The sequence below is a fragment of the Bactrocera latifrons genome, unplaced genomic scaffold (genome assembly GCF_001853355.1).
Source record: "Bactrocera latifrons isolate USDA-ARS-PBARC rearing strain unplaced genomic scaffold, ASM185335v1 scaffold_41, whole genome shotgun sequence".
NCBI classification, from domain to species: domain Eukaryota; kingdom Metazoa; phylum Arthropoda; class Insecta; order Diptera; family Tephritidae; genus Bactrocera; species Bactrocera latifrons.
In genome coordinates this window covers 795,392-815,763 of record NW_017537057.1, presented here as the reverse complement: position 1 = coordinate 815,763, position 20,372 = coordinate 795,392, and the positions used below count along the sequence as shown (strand labels likewise).

The following is a 20,372-nucleotide window of genomic DNA, read 5'->3' as shown; positions in this document are numbered from 1 at the left end:
AGGTGGCAACACTGAAGTAAAGTATATTTGAAATATATTCATAACTCTTTAAAATAACTTGTTTATAGCTTCCAAATATAAAATTAATTATAATTAYTTTAAACAAGTGGCAACACTGAAGTGAAGCGTATTTGAAATATATAAGAAATATAAGGGATATTCTTTAGCCCTTTTTAAACATTTTTTACAATTAAAAAAAAATGAATCTGTTAAAATATATAAAAAATATTTTATACATTTTTGAAAGAGGTGGTAACGCTGAAATAAAGTATGTATGAAATATATTCCTAAACTATTTAAATAATTTGCTTACAGTTTCCAAAAAAAAACTATAAATTTTTAAATTGAGTTGGCAACACTGAAATAAAATGTATGTATATGGAATACAAATATAGTCTTTGAGCCTTTTAAAATAATTTTTATAGCTTATTTTATAAAAAAAAATTTGAATCTGTTAAAGGATTTATATAAAAAATATTTTGTAAATTTTTGAGACAGGTGGCAGCACTGAAGTCAAGTATACATTAAATTTAAATTAAAAATACTTTTTTTTTTTTTTGAAATATTTCTTGAAACAAGTAGCAACTCTGTATTAAGGTGTATTTTAAATACAGTTCTATACTTTTAAAATTTTGCTTAATTTGGAGACCGATTATTAAAATTACAATTACCAATTCATTACCATTACTAATACAATTACCAATACCAATATCATTTTTCGGGTTCCAAAAGTGTTAAAATGCGAAGACGAAAATTATGTTAGTACGGAGAGCATATGGYGTTCGAACGTCAGTGCGCTCGTCCCGATATTTCGATCTTGCGAATGCACCACGTTATGAAAAGATGTGGATAAATAGTCGGTGCAAATCGTTCAATAACAATGCGAGGGATTGCTGATAGATTAAATGTGTAAGCACATGACACGTCTAAAATTATTTTCAAAACTTGATATGTGGTTTTCGCTTACAGAACGAAATTTGCTTCGTCGCATTAACGACTGTGATTTATCACAAGTCAAAGAAGTGAAGCGCATTTTTACTGGCAACGAAAAGTGGCTTGTTTAAAAGAATGTAAAACGCAAGAGATCTTGCTCGAAACAAAATRAACCAGCTCAAACCACTTCGAAGAATGATGTCATCAAACAAAAAGTTATGTTGTCTCTTTGGTGTTATTTCAAAGGGATCGTTTAKTTTGCMCGATAGTACCACGATTAATTCTGAAGTCTATCGTGATGAGCTAAACAAATTGAGTGACACACTCAAAAGAGGTCGAGGTCAGAATTCATATGTACATAGAAAATTTGTAGTATTTCTGGATAATACAAGACCTCATTTAAGTTTGATGACGACTCAATTGCTTCTGCTGCTTGAATGGGTTTTGCTACCACACACATTATATTCTTAMGACTTGGCACCTCGTTCCGGTCTCTGCAAAACTTTTTGTTATCACAGAACCTTCGCCTAAAATCTAGAAACCAACAATCATTTTATGATCGTGGAACTCATACTTTATCTGTTGACCGAAAGGTGGCAAGATGTATTGAATCAAAATGCAGAATATACGACTTCAAAAAATGTTCTACATATTAAAAGATCGGGTATAAATTGAACTAAACGACCCTTGAGAAAAGAAATWTTATGAATATAAAAATAAAATTTTGTATGCTTTCAAAAATTCAGTTTACATGACTTTTGAGCTTGAGCTTTTTGAGAAAGATATTTTCATAAAAATAAATATGAATTTTTGCTTAGTTGGCAACTTTGACCAAACAACCAGCTTCACTGACAATCACGCCTCCGCTTTGGCGCCATTACGCTCAGAAAAGAAATATTATGAATATAAAAATAAAATTTTGTATGCTTTCAAAAATTCAGTTTACATGACTTTTGAGCTTGAGCTTTTTGAGAAAGATATTTTCATAAAAATAAATATGAATTTTTGCTTAGTTGGCAACTTTGACCAAACAACCAGCTTCACTGACAATCACGCCTCCGCTTTGGCGCCATTACGCTCATGTGTTACAGCAACACAAGTGCTACTCAAGGGTGTGTTTCCATTGTCAGATTTTTGACACATTTGTGGCCAGAAGCAAGAAAACAAGCAAAGAATAAAAACACCAAAAAAAAAAAAAATGCAGTAGCAACAACAAAAAGTAAACGCAGCCTTTTTCTGCACTTTTTTTAAATTTTTCCGACATTGAGTTGTTTACTTCGCACGCTTGATTTGCTGTTGCTGTGCGCTGATGCAGTTATGTACTTTTTCGCGCTGYATTTCGGTCGGCATCGGCGCGGACGCGAGCAACTTTAGCAAGACAAACAAATATTTTTTTGCTTTACTTATTTTTAAGTTAAAAGTCGTGATGGCAAAAAATTATTAAATGCTTGAGGTGGCTCTTGTTTCAGGAAACAGATTTTTTTGCAATTTTTTTTTTGTAAGTGTGGCGGCGCTGTAGTGCATGAAAATCACTATTTGTCCATTACAGAGATGTAAAAGTGTCATAAAGCTGCGTTTTTATAAGCCACCAACAACAAAAGCAACAAAAAGTTAATAGTTGTASTGGCCGCGTTGAGGTGAAGTGAACTTCAATGTTTTACTTGCCACAACACTCGTTCTTTCGCGAGTTGACACTCGCTTACAATCATTCATACAGTCGATCTTGCTCAATGTAAAATGTAATAGCATTCTTATAAAATCATACAAAAATCAATCATTTAGTTTTTTATACAATTTCTTTCCAAACTGAACCTTTGTTGTATAAGTTTCGCTTTTTTATGCGCCGTAGCAAACTCCCACTCCATAAAAAATATGCCACGCTATTGTTGCACGTGATTACATGATCTATACAAACATACCTCTATATGTACAATATCTGAATATTTATAATACACATATGCATGCATATATATCCATAGTACAATATATGTGCTTTTTTATTTTTTATTTAGTGTGTGCTAAAGTGTACTTACAACGAGCAAAATACTGTAATTGTACATATGCTGAAATGTCAAGTACACATGAGTAATGTGATTTTTATGCTCCAATATAGTTCTTCTGATTCACAACAAATACCCACACACACGCGCACATGGTGGAAGTGCTTTTATAACGCGTTTATTTGGCCACAAAAAATTGTATGAAATTTCGTAGCAAAAGCGGAAATGATTCCATAAAAATTGTAAGAAAAGTTTTACAACCAAATAATGGATACTTCCCTCTGGGGTGTGAGCCTTTGAGAGTGTAAAGACTGTTTGCCATTGTAAGGCATTATTTCACTTGCTTGCTTTAAGGTAAAGAATGTTTAGGGTGAATAATTTGGAACGTTAAGCAATTTTCATACGAAATAAGAAAATAGGTACCAAAACTATTTAAATTTTCTGGATATTGGAATGCTGAGAAGTTTTAAATGGCAATATTATATTAAAAACAAGTAAAGAAGGGCTAAGTTCGGGTGTCACCGAACATTTTAGACTCTCGCATGATAAAGTGATAATCGAGATTTCAGGCGTGGTTGTGAACCGATTTCTCCCATATTTGACACATGTCATCAGGGTGTTAAGAAAATATTATATACGGAATTTCATTGAAATCGGTTAAGTACTTCCTGAGAAAAGTTTTTTGGTCCATAAGTGGGCGACGCCACGCCCATTTTCAATTTTTAAAAAAGCCTAGGTGCAGCGTCCTTCTGACATTTCTTCCGTAAAATTTAGTGTCTCTGACGTTTTTTGTTAGTCGGTTAACGCACTTTTAGTGATTTTCAACATAACCTTTGTATGGGAGGTGGGCGTGGTTATTATCTTATTTCCTCCATTTTTGAACTGTACATGGAAATGCCTTAAAGAAACAACTCTATACAGTTTGGTTGACATAGCTATAGTAGTTTTCGAAATATGTACAAAAAAGTTAGTATTGAGCGGGGCCACGCCCACTTTTCCAAAATTATCAGTCTCATTATCATCCCATTACCATGACTACAACAACTGCCATTACCTTGACATTACCAATAACTCAGCATTTTCAATACTGTTTACAATACCAAACTATTGAAATTACTATTACAAATAAAATTACCACTATCATTATCATTACTATTGTCACTGTCATTATCAYTAGTACTTCATTACCATTATTAAAAATTTTATCATTAATTTAACAWTAACATTAATACTTAAAATTTTTGTAAAAGGAGTTTTGAAAAATTGGCTAATTCTCCTATAAACTCTTCTATCTGGTCCATCACCATTAACAATATCAATAGCAGTAACATTACTAATATCATTACCGTTGCTGTTAYCACTAATATTAAAATTACCATTTCGCTACCAATAACGCCACTATTACTATTAACATTACATTACTTTTACTTTTAAAATTCTCATTGCCTTAGCATTGCCGTTAACATTGAAATTTCTATTCMGTTTACAATACCAAAACTATTAAAATTGCCATTACCATTACATTAGCATTACCTCTACTATTGCTAACACTCTAACATTACCATTAAAATTTCAATTTTTTTACTATTGTCATTACCTTGACATTAATATTAAATGGTTTTAACAGACTTTTTGAAAGACAACCTCTAAACTCCTAAACCTTTTCCTTCTTGATTTCGTCATGTTTTTCAAAACCGTCYAAAGTTTAGGTCCATAGCATGGATGTTGAAAGGTAATTTACYTCTGCTACTTATTCATGGTAAATACTTTTATATTTACTTATGTGTATATACACTTATGATTTCGGATATTTATGAGCTTTTAAAAGGCTGTAATTACTCATCTGACGAGGATAATCATAGTTTGTCATCATACTTTTGTAATGCTAAAGGAATTTAAATTAATTACTTAAATTTAATTTCAATGAGAAAACGACTTCTCCAGTGTTAATTCTATGAGAAAGCGACCGGTTGAGGATTGAGTAATAAGGCTCGTTTTCGATGACGATAGTTTTTACCACAAATAAAAAGAATTAGAAATTAATCACAAATAAAAAGAATTAGAATTAGAAAAGAATTATGAAATAATAATTTGGAACACCCTAATGCATGTACAATTTTTGTCTCCTTTTTTCGATAACGATTATTTTTAGGTCAAAGAACTATTTAAGATTGTAGGAGTTAAAAAAAGTAAATAAATTTGTTTGTTTGAGCACCCTAATGCATGTATGTAAGTACACGGCRTCCAGAATTCTTTTCGCTCACCCACAACTTTGGTGCGGTTAGTTAAGCTGCGCTTAAGTAAACAAATGAGTACGTGCTGCATTGTCACAAACTAACAACAAACCAAGTTAAACACATAAATAAACATGTAAACACACGTATGCGTGGAAAAGAAAAATAACAACAATTTTTTTCCTTAATGCTTACGGCGTCGAACTTCTGTTTGTTAAGCATTTATTAACGCAAATGTTTGTTGGCCCCCAGTGGTCCAATGCGGCCCATATTGTGCACATTTATTTGTGTAAATTTGGTTTTTATTATTCATTTAGGGTTTTTTGGCTTGCGCCAGCGCCTGAGTGGAGACTTACCAACAACTTTGACAAATCCGTAYTGTGTCTTCGCCGTCACCGTGTTTATTTGACACATATAGCGGCCCTTATCCTCCTCCTGTATGTTATTGATATGCAGGAACCATGTTCGATGTTTGTCATGCTTGTCATGTGTGACACTAATGCGGGGATTACGCGTGATCACGTGATTGTGAACGGTCAATATGGCCGATTGTTCGAAATGCATCCACGCCACCTGCGAATATAAAGAGATAAAAGCAGAAGAGCGCATTAGAGACGGAAGGAAAGTCTTTATAGGTAAAGTGTTTATGTGAAGCCTACGGTTGAGGTTAAGGTGAATATAAATTAACATATTTATTGCTTATTTTTGGCGACAGGAATTAAAGTGTGGAGATGAACAGTCCTGGATTTAGGAACTATTTGTTATTCTAGTCTTGCTTAAGCTTAAAATATGTCAGAGTGATGGAGAGGATTAAGTATTATTATGTCTTATTCTTACAAGATAACAGCATGTTGAATTTGGCAAATACCAACAAAAAGTTCAAGTTTTAGGGCTTCTCATTCATTTACAAATGTATCAAAATTGAAAAGCTTTTCACTTCACCCTTCATAGTAAATTTAGAAAGGAACAGCGTATTGTCAGATAGTTATCTTCAAATTCGTAAAGGGCCGGCTGAGAACCCTTTGATTCATCATACAGAAAAAAATTCCATGAGGCGGTGTTAGAGTTCCACTGGCACTTTTTTAAGGTTCCAAAGCTACGGAAGAGGTTATAACTTGCTAGATCGAAAATAGATGAGAGTACAACCTATTATATCGAGAAAATTTTGTATATGAATTAGACCAGACTTCATTAGGATAGATTAGCTAAGGTTTGGTCGTAGGGGCGATCCATAGACTAAAAATAATAATATTTTCAGAACGCACGTTTTAAAAAAAATGATTGAACCAATCGTTACAATTCTTTAAAAACTTTCAAAGCAGGCTCTTTCCAAGCATTGAAGTTGTCGAGGAAGGCATTTCCTGGAATATCTTGTATCTCCTTTCATGGAAAGAAAAAAATCCGGGGGCCACATCTGAGCTATAGGGTGGCTGCGGAAGGGTTGTGATGCCTGGGCGTTGTCCTGGTGCAACCTAAAATCGGCTGCGATGACTTGTCGGATCCGAGGCCTGGTGCCACTGAAACATACCACTTCTTGCCAAAGCAATATCTGAGTAAGCCTGCTTGATCATATCAAAGGTCTCTGTCGCAGATTTCTCTGCTCTAACGACCGCTGCATTTTCGGCTTGCACTATTCACAGAAACACGTCCCGCGAAAATGTTTGTGCTGACTCTCCAAGTGCTCGGAAACAACCAGACCAGCCGCTCGGTCGTTAGCTAGGAACGCCCTCTACCGAATCCAGTCGATGAGCGCATGCTCTAAACTACAGTCGCGGCGGAAAAAAATCAGTCCTATTACTTTCCGAACGAACTCTTTATGGCCAATGTTCTCTCGAGGAACASTGACCCGTTATAGTAGCTGTAAACCTGAAAATTATTGCTTTCCATCTGCACTGAGGTATTTGCTAAAAGTGAGTAAAAGCTCGATTTCGATCTTTTCCCGCGGACATAGTATTAACTCCGCTCCGGATTCATCTAAAGAGCCTCCTAGCTTCACCAACTCGTCCAACGTACGTTAAGGGAAGGGCTAACAGGATCGTTCTGTACCTAGTACTTCCGTTTAGAAGATGGTGGCGGAGTTTATTAATCGGAGAAAATGATGGAGAGAGAGATTTCGAGATCATCATAGCATACACCCACCCTTATTCCGCAGGAACCGTCGATACAGATTGATCTATTCTACAGAATGTTTTTCTCCATTCATTCCTAGAGGATATTCTCAATCAGGAGTGGGTATTGGTAAACTAATCTAGGGAGACTTTATTTTGATTTACTTATTTTTAGTTAGTTTGTGATACATATAAGTAACAGCAAGTCTGATTATTAAAGAAAATACATTCATAATTAAAGGCCCTATATATGCATACCTAAACCTACATTTGAGTCCAACCCCCGGGGTTGGATCAAAACAGTTGTTTCCCACTTACTCGAACAGTGAAAATTTGGTTACGCAAATAATGACAAATTAGAGGTCTGTTGGTGCACAATCCTACCGCACCAAGTACAAGAACCCACATAAATTGGCGATTCTCCCCAACCGTTTGTTCTGGATTATATAACATCCTTTCCGTCCTTGTCAACGATGCTACTTCTGCAGGCGTCAAACTCATATTAATAACGATCAAAAGTAAGTTTGACAAAAGTTTGTGTCTCTGCATGCTGGCAGCCCGCTGACACCTAATGACAAATTCCACATACGCCATGGAGGACACAACGTAACCATGTGTGAAGAAATACAAGAAAAAGCACATCAAAAAGCAACAAATGTGTACAGCAACAACAACAAAGCAAGCACAAACTGGCATATGAAAAACAAGGACAGTAGGGACAACAACAAAAACAGATATAATTTAACCACGGCAGCATGTTGCACCAGCAGAAGTTGGCTGCAGCAACAAACGAGCCATCAATTTTTATGCAAGATTAACGTATCGAGAAAAATAAGCAACAAACTTACACACACTCACACCTATGTACGTGCATAGCAGAAAGGTAACATGAGGCGAGCGTAAAAAAATGTGGCRCGATGACATAACTTTGCAGAAAACTTAAGTTTGCCTGGAATGTTTTTCACACTTATTGCACTGGCTGTTGTCCTCAGTATGCGGAGAAAGTTTTAGCAACGTTTTTTCTTTTAATGAAATGTCAATGTGTGTGCGCACACAAATGCGCATAAATTTATGTGTTTTTCCATCCGAGTTTAATAAATTTTCCCTGATTTGATAAACAAAACTTTGCAAGTATTGAAAAACAATGTGTGGGGAGGTGGTATGTCACCTAAAATATTTTCAACGGTAAATAAATTAGACAAATGTGTAATCAGTGGCTAAAATTWGTTCAAAATGAATCGAAGGCGATGTTTAATAAATTTTGTAAGCACAGGGAATTAAGTTCGTACGCATCTAAGCAGAAAACCTTTTAGGGTTCAAGATTCTTTTAAGTCTTAGAGGACTAAGATTTGAATGTTTACAGAGAACTCCGAATTACCTTCGCCARGCAAGCAAGACCCTGCCTTTGCTATTTTTTCGGTGGTCGTGATCAGAATCTCCCCACAAGATCTTAGCTAATGAAAAAATTCTGTATCAAACGTGTTTTCTGTTGCCTGTTGGATTTTTGATATTTGAAGCAGCAGTCTTATGTAGTAACTGCTCTACCTTGATATAAGCTAAGTTAGGCACCCTTCACACACCGTTAATGCGTTCAAGGCAAGTATCGCCGCTCTGCTAACTGAGTGGGCGGTCACTTCTATGAAGGAGCTGCACTCCGAAAATCCACTGCTACCTTAATGACTGCAACCTCTGCCTGGAAGACACTGCAATATTCSGAAAGTCTGAAAGTGGAGTTGGTGAGAGTTCCCRATTGTAGACTCCTCGACCAATCTTGCCTCCAAACTCCCATCCACCGGTATGTGGGTAGAGAAGGAGCCGGCAGAGTTCGGTTTGGCGACTACGGGATCCAAGTAATCCGGTATGAAGTCAAAATTACTTCTTTGGATACCATGAAACACAAAAATCTATGAAAATGAGATAGCAGAGTAATTGCTRGGAGGTGTATGACTACCGACATTTGTATGCGATATGGACAAAACCATAGCAAGTATGTTAAATTTCGATGGAATATCCTACAACGCAATGGTGTGAGGTATTGAAAGAGCTATTGAATTTGTCGTCAAACCCTGGCTTTCTAAARGATGATTTTCATTAACTACGTAACGACACTGGAACTGTAATCACTTCAAGATAAAAACCCAACAGAACCACCAGACTCACCTAACCAACCTTCATATGGATCTGATATTTGTGCTACCGCTCAAAGCAAATGTTCTGAAGGTAATCGAGGTGAAAATACCTACTAAACCTAACCTAACATAGGAGCTTAATAAGCTTAAACATAAGCTAACCTAGTAACTCAATCAGTTTACTTGCCTTTAGCACAGTCTCCAAGCGATCTTTTGGTGGTAATCTAGGCTTGAAAGCACTTACGGWAGTTCAACGTATGTAAAATGGTACGACTGTTTATATTAGAACYTTCTTTCGTCTTCCTTATCACATTTAAATAGAGAACTATCTGGTGATGAGTCGTATTTTTGGGCTTTAACAATGACTCCAAAATATTTTCCCTCATACTATAAGAGGCCTTTTCAATAAAGTTATGGATGACAATGTTATCGGCCAGACTTTCCAAAATATACCGACTTTCTAAAGTCAAGAAGACTGCCATATTGCTCGGAATCACACGGCAGCCGCTGGTTGGTGGCAGATTTCGTATAACACATAAAGGTTTCTTTAAGAAAATATGCTTTAAACACAGTAAGGAACAATTTTATGATTGACTTTCCAATGAATATCTAATAATAAAATAGGAAATGCTATCAGCTCTTCGCCAACGGAATATGCTTAAGGATRGAGGAACCACACAAAGCGTGGACGTGAGAGCGAGCTGATTAACGAAGTGCGTCAATAAAATAAGCCCGGCTACTGCCACCCCTTCTACGCAGCGCAGGGGCGTGCAAACAGTGCGTGCGACGCACAGCCTCGTCTGTTGACACTAACAAATGTATGTCTGTGTGCGTTTGCTCTTAGCTTTTATCCATGTTGTATGGCAAGTTGTCAGCAAGCGCTTGATGCTCACTTTTTCAACAGCAAATACAAATACAAATACAAATAAAAATCAGTGCGTGAACTTGCATGAAGAAACCGTAAAATGAAAGACACACACAAAGCACAACGGACGATGATGATGACGATGAGGTGGCGGTTGGGCGTAGGGGACTGGCGAGAGAGCTGAAAAATCACACAAGTCGTCGGCAAGTCGAACACGTTTCTTCCCGGCACAAGACATTGAAATATGAACAAGCATCTGTCTGACACATTTGCAGCACGTATATGACGGCAAGTGAGTACAAAGTGTGCGAAAACACATGCTTAGCTGCACACGGACACACACGCACCCACACATACAAACAGTTGTACAGATGCTTGTCATGTTTTGTGGCATGTTTGACTCTTTGCTTGATTGTGTGTGCTTTGGAGTGAGCTGAACTTTGCTACCAGACAGTAGTCAGTCACACAAACACACACGGTACATACATGAGTCACTGTTTTATATTCATGTATGTGTGTGTGTGTGTGTGGATTTATAGTTGCAATCTTGCTGCCATGCTAGACTCCTGCCACAACGGCAGCATTCTGGCCACATTCTGCGCTAGCTCAGTTGCACTCGCTTCCTTTCGACATTGCCACATACACACGCGCATAACTAACTGTAACCTGCCATGCGGCCAACGTGTTGACTACTCCTGTTACCAGCCACTTTTTCTCAATAAACAACTCAGCTGCCGTCGCCGTCGTCCGTCGTCCGTCTATCATCGGCACTTTTTGTGCTGCTCTTATCACTGGAATGGCATCGACATCGATACGTGTTAGAGGAATTGAAAATATTTGCAGCTTACAAACACACACACACCACACACACATACACAGAAACACATGCAAGCGAGTGCACACATGCGAACGGTAAAATCAGCAAAGTAGCAGCAACGCACTACAAATACGACGAGTATCATGAAACGGTATTTGTAAACATTTACCGTTGCGAAAAACGGAAAAATATACAAAAAAATAACAACAAAAACAATGTAAATGAAAACAAGTGGCACCGTAAGCACACATTTGCAATATCTGCTGACATTGTCGAGCTGCTCAGTTGGCACTGTAGTGGAGGTGTAGCATTGCTCAGACACTTAACGGTAATTGCAGTTTAGCAATATTRTATATTAGCGCTCTTGCAGGTACTTGATTTGATTTTATATCGAGTAGCGCATTGTCGACGCCAGAATATTGCTCGTTATTAGCGTTGGCAAGCGAGCAYGGGCGGCAGTTCAAGCGCGAGCACTGAATGCAATTGCTTGCGGTGTAACGGTAACTGCAAGGTTTCATGTTTCTATAACTGTTTATAGTGATTAGTGCACATTGTGTCAAGGTGACCTTACTTTTTTTGCTAGCCGGAAGCACATGGCGAAAGGACAAAGAAATGTTGTTGGCAGCTTGTAGCCCGGTCCTTAACTACGAGGCACCATTAGGAGGAAGCTCAGACCTGTCAGAATAGTGCACTACGAACTACGACAGGATGCCTCTTGATGTCTCACCTTGATGTCGAACACCTGCATAGTGAGGTCCCAGTTAAAAAGCATAATTTCGAGACAATTCCGACTGAAATGTGTTCGCAGAAATCACCCCTGTAGTCACCTGCTTGGAACGGAATCGCTTCCTAAAAACATCAACGAGTCATTCCTCAACTACGTCGACGACATCTGACAGTACGCCGACCAAACTTCGGATGCAAATAACTACCGAGAAGCACCGTTGGCCATGCACAGTGGAGCCTTTAACACCTTCACCGATTCCCTTCCAGTAAATGGCATACACGAACGAAACCACCACCCATTGCAGACGAAGATCTCGAGYYGCCGCCTGAAACGAGAGTGACCTTTGCGCAGTTCTGTTCTGGATACTGTAGCAGGTTAAACTCTTACCTATACAGAATAGACCTCGAGATATCCAATGTATGTCCTGCATGCAACGAGTCGGATGGCACTGGCCACCTCTTTGCACGCCCACCAACCCCACTCATTTGACACTCCACTGGTTTTGGTCCGACCCCGGCGAAACAGCACGTTTCTTAGGTTTTCCGTTGACCTATGCCGACGATAACTTAACTTACAATTGTAACGGGGATGAGATAGTGAACGATATTGCCAGGTTATGTACGATTTACATCCGATAACGTAACCGATATTGGTAAAACCGCGAACTATTTGTACGCCAATGTGGACAAAAGCATGGCGGAGGAGGTTAAAATTCGATGAAATGTGTCGCAATAGGGATACCAACTATAGATATCTCTAATAATGAGGTTGCGGAATGTCTTGAAATAGTCCTCAAACTCTGGCATCGTAAAGGATTCTCATGAACTACGTTACGCCACTAGATCTGGCATCACTTAGAACCCAAATTTGTCTACCTCCTCTTTCTTGCTAGTATGGTATACCCTCCTCTCTTTGATGTCAAAAAAAAACAAACAAAAACAAGTAAGGGAGGGCTAAGTTCGGGTGTCACCGAACATTTTATACTCTCGCATGATAAAGTGATAATCGAGATTTCAGGCGGGGTTGTGAACCGATTTCACCCATATTTGACACATGTCATCAGGGTGTTAAGAAAATATTTTACACCGAATTTCATTGAAATCGGTCAAGTACTTCCTGAGATATGGTTTTTGGTCCATAAGTGGGTGACGCCAGGCCCATTTTAAATTTTTAAAAAAAGCCTAGATGGAGCTTCCTTCTGACATTTCTTCCGTAAAATTTAGTGTTTCTGACGTTTTTTGTTAGTCGGTTAASGCACTTTTAGTGATTTTCAACATAACCTTTGTATGGGAGGTGGGCGTGGTTATTATCGGATCTCCTCCATTTTTGAACTGTACATGGAAATGCCTTAAAGAAAGGACTCTATACAGTTTGGTTGACATAGCTATAGTAGTTTTTGAAATATGTACAAAAAAGTTAGTATGGGGGGGGCCACGCCCACTTTTCCAAAATAATTACGTGATGTGATCCTTTGTGCCAAATTTCATTTTAATATCTTTATTTATGACTTAGTTATGACACTTTATCGGTTTTCGGTTTCCGCCATTTTGTGAGCGTGGCAGTGGGCCGATTTTGCCCATTTTCGAACTTAACCTTCTTATGGAGCCAAGAAATACGTGTACCAAGTTTCATCATGATATCTCAATTTTTACTCAAGTTACAGCTTGCACGGACGGACGGACAGACGGACGGACGGACAGACAGACATCCGGATTTCAACTCTACTCGTCACCCTGATCACTTTGCTATACATAACCCTATATCTGACTCTTTTAGTTTTAGGACTTACAAACATCCGTTATGTGAACAAAACTACAATACTCTCTTTAGCAACTTTGTTGCGAGAGTAAAAAAAAAATGAAATGAAATCTTATCGCTAACTCAGTGAAAKTTTACTTGCTAGAAACTTTTAAGGATGTCAAATATAAAAAAATCGCTTTAGTGTGGATTTATAGTAAAACCCTGCATATCGCATATATGACAAGASGTGATAGTGACAGCTTGAAGGGTGAATTGGAGGAAATTATGAAGCCACTCCGCATRAACTGCTTTCGCTATTTTTTAGTTAGATATATCTTCCATTATAATTTGCTATGTATCGCAACGTGAAATGAAAAAAAGCATTCCCATGAGAATTTTATTGCTTTCGTAGCTCAAGAATCCCCTTGCAAAATATGAAGTATACGTGAGTTATGCGTTGTAACAGTAGATTGAATCTTCTTCTGAGTGATGGGCAAATCTAAAGTGACTACACACGTAACATTAAAGAGCAAAAAGTCTATGTAATCTTATTACGACTCCACCCATTCTATGCCTGCACGTGACTTACATAAGAAATATTGGGTGGAGGATGATGATTTCCCCAAAGAAGTCTAAAAATGTTATAAAAATAAATATTTGGCAATGAAAATGCAATAGAGCGAGTGTAGATTGTCGATTTTGAATACGACATTCGCAACAAATACGTTGGTTTCATGAATTATTGGCACCAATGGTTTTCTTCGTGGCTTTAAGGCTCAAAAATTTGCTGCAAATGGTAATATTCGACTACAAAATTAAATTGGAGGTATGCCTATTTTTACTTAAATAGAACAGTCACTGCGTTAGTCACTATGTCTCTCTTTAATATGCAAGAAAATCAATTTTGTTGTTACATCAACCACGTACTTCCTCCGCATGCATCAAAAAACAAAGAAGGAGAGTGTGGAAATGTGTCAGAGAAGCTGGCAGATCGCTTTCAGATATTTTAGCATCATATTATAGGAAACATCCAAGTAGAATTGACAAAGCGAAAACCACAACTTCCATCTTTAAAAAAATTCTAAAAAGGCATAGGTACTTTAATCTTCTAATCTGTTTTAGGTGTGTTGTTATTGAGAATTTATTAAGAGAAACCATTGTATTAAAAATTTCAGCGTATATTTATACATATTTCAAGAATACARAATGACATTTTTGAGGAACAAAATGTAATATTTTTGAGCTACACGAGATCTCCGAGGGCGATTAAAAATTGTGCAGCGATTCTGGCCTTCTCAGTGGATGGAAATTACAACTAAAAATTCTCGTTAAACTAGTAGATATTATCCGAGCAATGGCCTAGAATTAGAAGGAAAAAAAAATGTGCTTTCATAATCTGTAATTAATTTTGAAGAACTATGGATACCCTATATGATACCGAAGCCGAAAACCAAGAAGACCTCCTAAAAAGGTGTCTGATCGTGAGAACGAAAATTTGTCTGCTTACCAGTTAAAASAGAATATTATATGACCGAAGGACTAGTGAAAATGTTGATCTTTGACAAAATKGGGCCTCCCAAAAAAGGCTTTTTTACAAAAACTTATATTTCAGAGTACCTTGAAAAGTCGAAGTTATTATGAGATATTTTATTCCTTCGATATTTACATGACAAATTATATCTAGCATAATCGTTCGAAAATATCAAACCGTTTGCTTCAACCACTTCGGAAAAATTTTCTTCAACTACCCTGAACAGAGTGTTTCGAGAAAAATACGTTTAAAGTATTGCGAACCGACTACACTAAGTTAAAAAATGCCTTATGAATATGTTTATATCTTCGAAAAACTTTGCCGTATTTGCTTCAAAAAATATTTTCAATTCTAAGTACATTCGACATGCAGTCTACGACAAAACTATGGAGGCTTTAACACATATTTTGCTACTATATGAATATAGCTTCCATAAGTTACATTGAAATATTGCAGATACTAGTGATTGATACTGTAGGCCAGCAAAAAATAACAGTGTGATGTTTCCCGTTAGCTTTTGTTTCGCAGAATGAAGACTTTTTGACGACCACTTGAGCTTTGCACGCGACTAAAGTGTGTATGAGGAGTGTAAATAATTCTGTTTAATACCAATTAATAAACTTGAAATGTTATAGTCAATACTTCTAAGATCTTATTTAGTAAAAATTTCAAAATCTTTAAACATAAGTTTTGACTTACAAAAATTGTGAATTCAAGATCATTTGGCCACAATCCAAAAAGTGATAAAAAGTTACAAGAATACTTGTAGACTAGAAAGTGCGTCAAGATCAGGCCGCCCAAGGCAATCACTGCTTGCGAAGAAYGTAAGTAAAATAATCAGAGAAGTGCAGTAAGACTCGGCTGTTTCAGACTCACTTATTTAGCAGAGCATTCAGATGAAAATTTCGGAGTGAAAAACTCAGTGAAGAATCGGAGAAGATGGTTATTTCAGTCACAACAAGATCAGCAAGACTATCATCAGCCAAAGAACTGAAAGGCATGATTGGAATTTGCTTAATAATACGAATGAGAGAGAAAAAGTTTGCCGAAATAATGACGAGAGACTCCAAAGTAAATGATTCCAAAGGACCATAGAGTACATAATTATAAGTATTTTAGCTAAGTGGTGTTGCTTTAAAACTAGAAACGGTCGAAGGGGAAAAAAATGGGAAAATTCTACATAGAGATGCTGAGTACAAAGTACTAGATAACWGTAGCTTTTTCCAACATTCGCGAAGATTTCGCAATCGAATTTTGGTTAGCAATACAGATTTGAGACAAGTTCTTTGTTCGATATTTTTATCCATTGTGAAAATCGCAATGCACAACTGAGGTGTRTCGACTTAAGGTGCTGCCAGATTACGCTTATGTTATATAAGGACAGTCTTAACAACGTAGCAAACTACTTTTTTTTTGTTTCTTTAATATCATTTACCCGGGCACTTTTTGTCATAATGTATAGTATTCATAAGTAGATATAACCTCTTCAGAGTTTAAACTGACTAATCAATCAATAATGCTCTACATTGTAGTACTTTATTCTGAGTTATGAAAAGAATTTATTTATATTTTATTTACTCATTTTGGACACAAAGTGCCTTTTTTTTTTTTTTTTTTTTTTTTTTTTTTTTTTTTTTTTTTTTTTTTTTTTTTTTTTTTTTTTTGTTGAATTCCAATATCAAATATCAAAATCAAAGTTTAAAGTAAAAGCAAATTTGAATCAAATATCAAAAAATGTATTTAACATTCTTTCATAAATGCGTTCAAAGTCGCTCAAAACTCTTTACGCAACATCAGCAAACGATAATAAATAAATCACAAAATAAATATGCAACAAAAATGTGCAGAAATTTTTTCTCTGCGAAAAGTATAAGAATATCCATATCCACACACTGGCGCTTTAATTTCCATGCAAACGAGCGTTTTCCGTCAGCAAACAAGCCAACTTTATGCGGTGTAATTACAATATACATTGAGTAGGAAATCCGTAAAGGATTTTGATTGAAATTATAATTCATTGGCTTGAAATTTAATTACGTAAAATGCCACAAAGGACCAAAATAGCCTCGAGTACAATTCGGTGTTTGTCTTATGTATAAACTATTGAATATTGTATGAGAGCAAACTTGATTTTGCAATGTACGAGCTGATTACACTGCTGGGCAACTYATGTGTTTRGWKGTATTTGTGTGCAGGCTGCATRTTGGCATACGCACACACATCCAGGTCTGTATGTTTGTAGGAGCGTGTGTGGCATGCTTAGTTTAAAGGCAAATATTATGTGTGTGGTGAAGTGAAAATCCTTTGCCTTAACGAAAAGCAAGAGAAAGTAAGAAAGTTATGTTGCTTGCGGAGAAATGACAAAATTAATTCACTTAAAATTTCATTGGCTATCAGCACGTCAACAAGTGAGTAAATACACACATACATATGCGTGTGAATGTGTTTACATATGCGTGCAAATATGTGTGTTTGGACACATGTATTTATTTGTTTCATATGTTACACATTTATGCAAATTCTAGACAGTTGAGTTGAAAATGAATAAAAGTATGCTACGAAGTTTGTTGTGCAGGCATGTTCAGCAACTTATACACGATTAAAATGCATAAAATACATACATGCTACAATCCTACAAACATACAAGCGGAAATCCAACATTCATACCGGCATCCACACACACACAGGCAAGCAGCAATCCAGCCTTTAAATACACATTGTTTTGCAGCGCTTGTGCTTCGACTATCGAAATTGTATATCAAATATTGTCTACCAGTGCATTGCATTTATTGCCAGCCTCAAGTATATTTAAGTTGCCATTTTGTTATTTTGTTATTTTGCGATTTTGTTTTTATTGGCATTACATGCTTGTGGCAGCATGCAGTGGCTTTAAGCTTTCGGACTGGCAAGCACATGTATTCATGTTGTAGCAGCACTCAAAATGTCATAGCTGCTTATATTTATGCATTTATCTGTGAAGAGCAACAATAACTGGCCATGCGCCTCAAAGTATGCTACGTAAATGTTTGATAAGCCCGAAAAATCAAAAGGCATGCGGTGCAACGGTATGTCCAGCATTCTGAAAATTTTTCGCATTTTAGTTAGGGCAAATAAGACAAGCTGTAGCACACACGCACACACACATGCGCATATTTGTCTCGATAAATGCCGAAACTGGCCATTTAGAATATTTCTGCATGTAAACAGGACGTGCCAAGAATATCGTCTGCTAGCAAAATATTGTTCTTTGCGTGTGCGAGTGTGTGTGTGTTTACCTGCTTGCTATTTGCATTTGCATCATCAATATCAGCAATGACAACGTTGCATAGCATAGCATACTTTTGTGCGCAAACAGCGCCAAGAAGAATTCGGTCAATATTTGTCTTGAGAAATTTGAGCTTTTAAGCAACTGACATGCACACATAAGAGTAAATAATGGGAATTGAAATGAAAATAAAAATAAATTTAAATAAATTATTGTGAAAACAGAGAAGGGGAGAGTCAAATTGCGATAAAGTGCTCCTAAGTTATTGTATATAGGTTACATAATTTATAAAACCAATTACATAAACAAGAATAAGAAACAGAGCAGTCTCAAACCCATCGAAACCGAAGGTAATTCATAAAAATTGCTGAAAGACAAAAAAATTAGGAACAAACTAAAACCCCAAAATTTTTGTATTTGAATTTTTTACAAAATGTTTGAGGTTATATGAAAAAATTTCATATACAAATGTTAAGGTTCTTATCATTATCCCAACCTTTCCCCGACCTCTGATCATTCAAATGTTAAGGTTCTTATCATTATCCCAACCTTTCCCCGACCTCTGATCATTCGTAAATTATTTTTGATTTATGATTTGTCATTTTAGCTTTCGTTTGCAATGGGTTTTGTCCAAATATTGATGGAGTAACGTCTCTAACGGAAAAATAGTGGTAAAAGCGGTCGACCAAAGTGGTACATATTTGTTTATTTATTTATTAGTATAAATATAAAAAAAAGTTGAAAATTGATTACAAATACGAAAAGACTTTTCCGACCACCCAATATAATTTTCTCTTTATTATTGTATACTATTTTTATATAATTTTCAAAGGCTTCTTCATTCATCTAATAAAAAAAAAATTCCAGGATTTTCAGCAATAATGCTTATAACACCTTTTACCTTTAGTACATGCCAAAAAAATAAATAATTACAATATTATTTTCATAAATTCTCAATTTCATTTGCGCAGCATGCGCCTAATAACGTAACCATAAATATACCTAAATAATCACTGCTAATGTGCTGTCGGCTGTCGGCTGTCGGCTGTCGGCTCTCGGTTATTGTTGTTGTTGTTGTTGCAGTTGATTTGCTCTCCGGTGAGGGTATGGGTACYMMCYTGCGCTCCACACCTYATCCTCCGCAAATCAGCCGAGCACAGTCGAACTCCAACATGTTGCAACAACACAAGCTTCGGCAAACGGGCGTTGGCAAAGGAGGAGTTTTGCGCTTGTAGTGGTAGTGGGCCGCTAGCTTTCAATGTGTGCGGACGACAAAACTGAGCGGAGCGGAACTATGTTGAAGTTTTGAATTTTGTTGGAAATATGATTAATTGCATAATTTACGTAATATGAGAACTGACGTTATATGAGACTAAAATAAGTGAAGTTGGCGACTATGTCTGTTTAAGGAATATTTATGAAAATGGAAAWATGATGATGTGATAAAGTCAAAGCTTCATTAAATGCAGTTGTACTTTYAGATAAASAGGTATATGTTGGAATTTGCTTATACGCAGGCAAGTCCGAATTTCTGGATATCTTTATCTATTCAACGAGAGATCGCCTTAAAGTAAATGTGTTATTGAGAATTGATTTATGTTATTTTTGATCTCAAAAAGTAATTTTTTTTTTGTCTTATATTTTATATCGAATCTACATRTATTTGACAATRTTCTCCGACATTTTTACATTAATCCCACAAATAGTTTCGGAAGTATGAGAGTATTTATAAAGACGCCCCGCCTTACTGAAATCAGCTCACAAAACTTGAGGCATATTCGAAACGTTTTTTCAGAGTCGATTTGAAAAATCTCTCCGAATGGGCTTAACGCTGAATCTATATACTTCTCGAAACGCTGTTTCAGATTCGATGTAGTTTCTCCGAAAGGGCTGGACCGATCCACTTGCCATTTCCACTACCTTCTTATAATAATTTGTAAGATAATGAACGAAAGAATGAGATTTCAATGTGATGGAGGTCCTCGAATTAACAATACTTGCAGGGAAGTTTGAGAGCGTTCGC

General features: G+C 36.5%; 1 protein-coding gene across 1 annotated transcript in view; it reads right to left on the bottom strand.

Moving 5' to 3' along the window:
- The window catches only part of LOC108972600 (interference hedgehog), a gene marked incomplete at its 3' end in the record, with an annotated part of 228,030 nt that overhangs the window by 63,177 nt on the left and 144,481 nt on the right, over nt 1-20,372 (bottom strand). Inside the window, 1 exon segment of the mRNA XM_018939237.1 lies at nt 5,524-5,740. Within this exon segment, the coding sequence (XP_018794782.1) occupies nt 5,524-5,740 (217 nt within the window).